This window comes from Piliocolobus tephrosceles, chromosome 17, assembly GCF_002776525.5.
Source record: "Piliocolobus tephrosceles isolate RC106 chromosome 17, ASM277652v3, whole genome shotgun sequence".
NCBI lineage: Eukaryota > Metazoa > Chordata > Mammalia > Primates > Cercopithecidae > Piliocolobus > Piliocolobus tephrosceles.
Window position 1 is genome coordinate 14,942,586 of NC_045450.1, and position 705 is coordinate 14,943,290.

Genomic DNA, 705 nt, shown 5'->3' on the forward strand with positions numbered 1-705 from the left:
AGCACTTTGGGAGACCGAGACGGGCGGATCACGAGGTCAGGAGATCGAGACCATCCTGCCAAACACGGTGAAACCCCGTCTCTACTAAAAATACAAAAATTAGCCGGGCGCGGTGGCGGGCGCCTGTAGTCCCAGCTACTCGGGAGGCTGAGGCAGGAGAATGGCGTGTAGTCCCAGAGAGGCTGAGGCAGGAGAATCTCTTGAACCTGGGAGGCGGAGGTTGCAGTGAGTCCAGATCGCGCCGTTGCACTCCAGCCTGGGCGACAGAGCGACAGACTGTCTCAAAAAGTCTAATTAATAAATAAAAAGAAATATAAATAAATAAATAAATAACCCCATTACTTCTGCCTCTGTGGCTTTGCCTGTTCTGGGTATTTTGTGTGAATGGACCCATGTATGGGGGTGGGCCGGGCACCTTTCAAATGTTCAGCCTTCACGACGGCCTGTGGCCTCTGGATTGGACGGCGCGGGCTGGTGTGCACGGAGCGCCCAATCGCTCCGGAGCGTCTGGAGCTGGCAGGTGCAGGTGCGGGCGGCGCCAACTCAGGGCTGCTGGAGGCCCAGGAGGCTCGGACGCCTTGCAGGAAGCTGCTGACCACGCCGGCTCCTGATCGCAGGCGCACACAGCACGGACATGGCGGGCTGGTGGTCGGCATTGTCGCGCGCGGCCCGGCGCCACCCGTGGCCCACCAACGTACTGCTCTA

At 59.3% G+C, this 705-nt stretch overlaps 1 protein-coding gene across 1 annotated transcript in view; it reads left to right on the forward strand.

Annotated features, from left to right (window-relative positions):
* Positions 1 to 542: 542 nt before the first annotated feature.
* MPV17L (MPV17 mitochondrial inner membrane protein like) overlaps positions 543 to 705 on the forward strand; it is a 563-nt gene continuing 400 nt past the window's right edge. Inside the window, exon 1 of the mRNA XM_026447088.1 lies at positions 543 to 703. Coding sequence (XP_026302873.1) covers positions 635 to 703 — 69 coding nt within the window. The 5' untranslated portion in view covers positions 543 to 634. The remainder of the gene's footprint in view (positions 704 to 705) is intronic.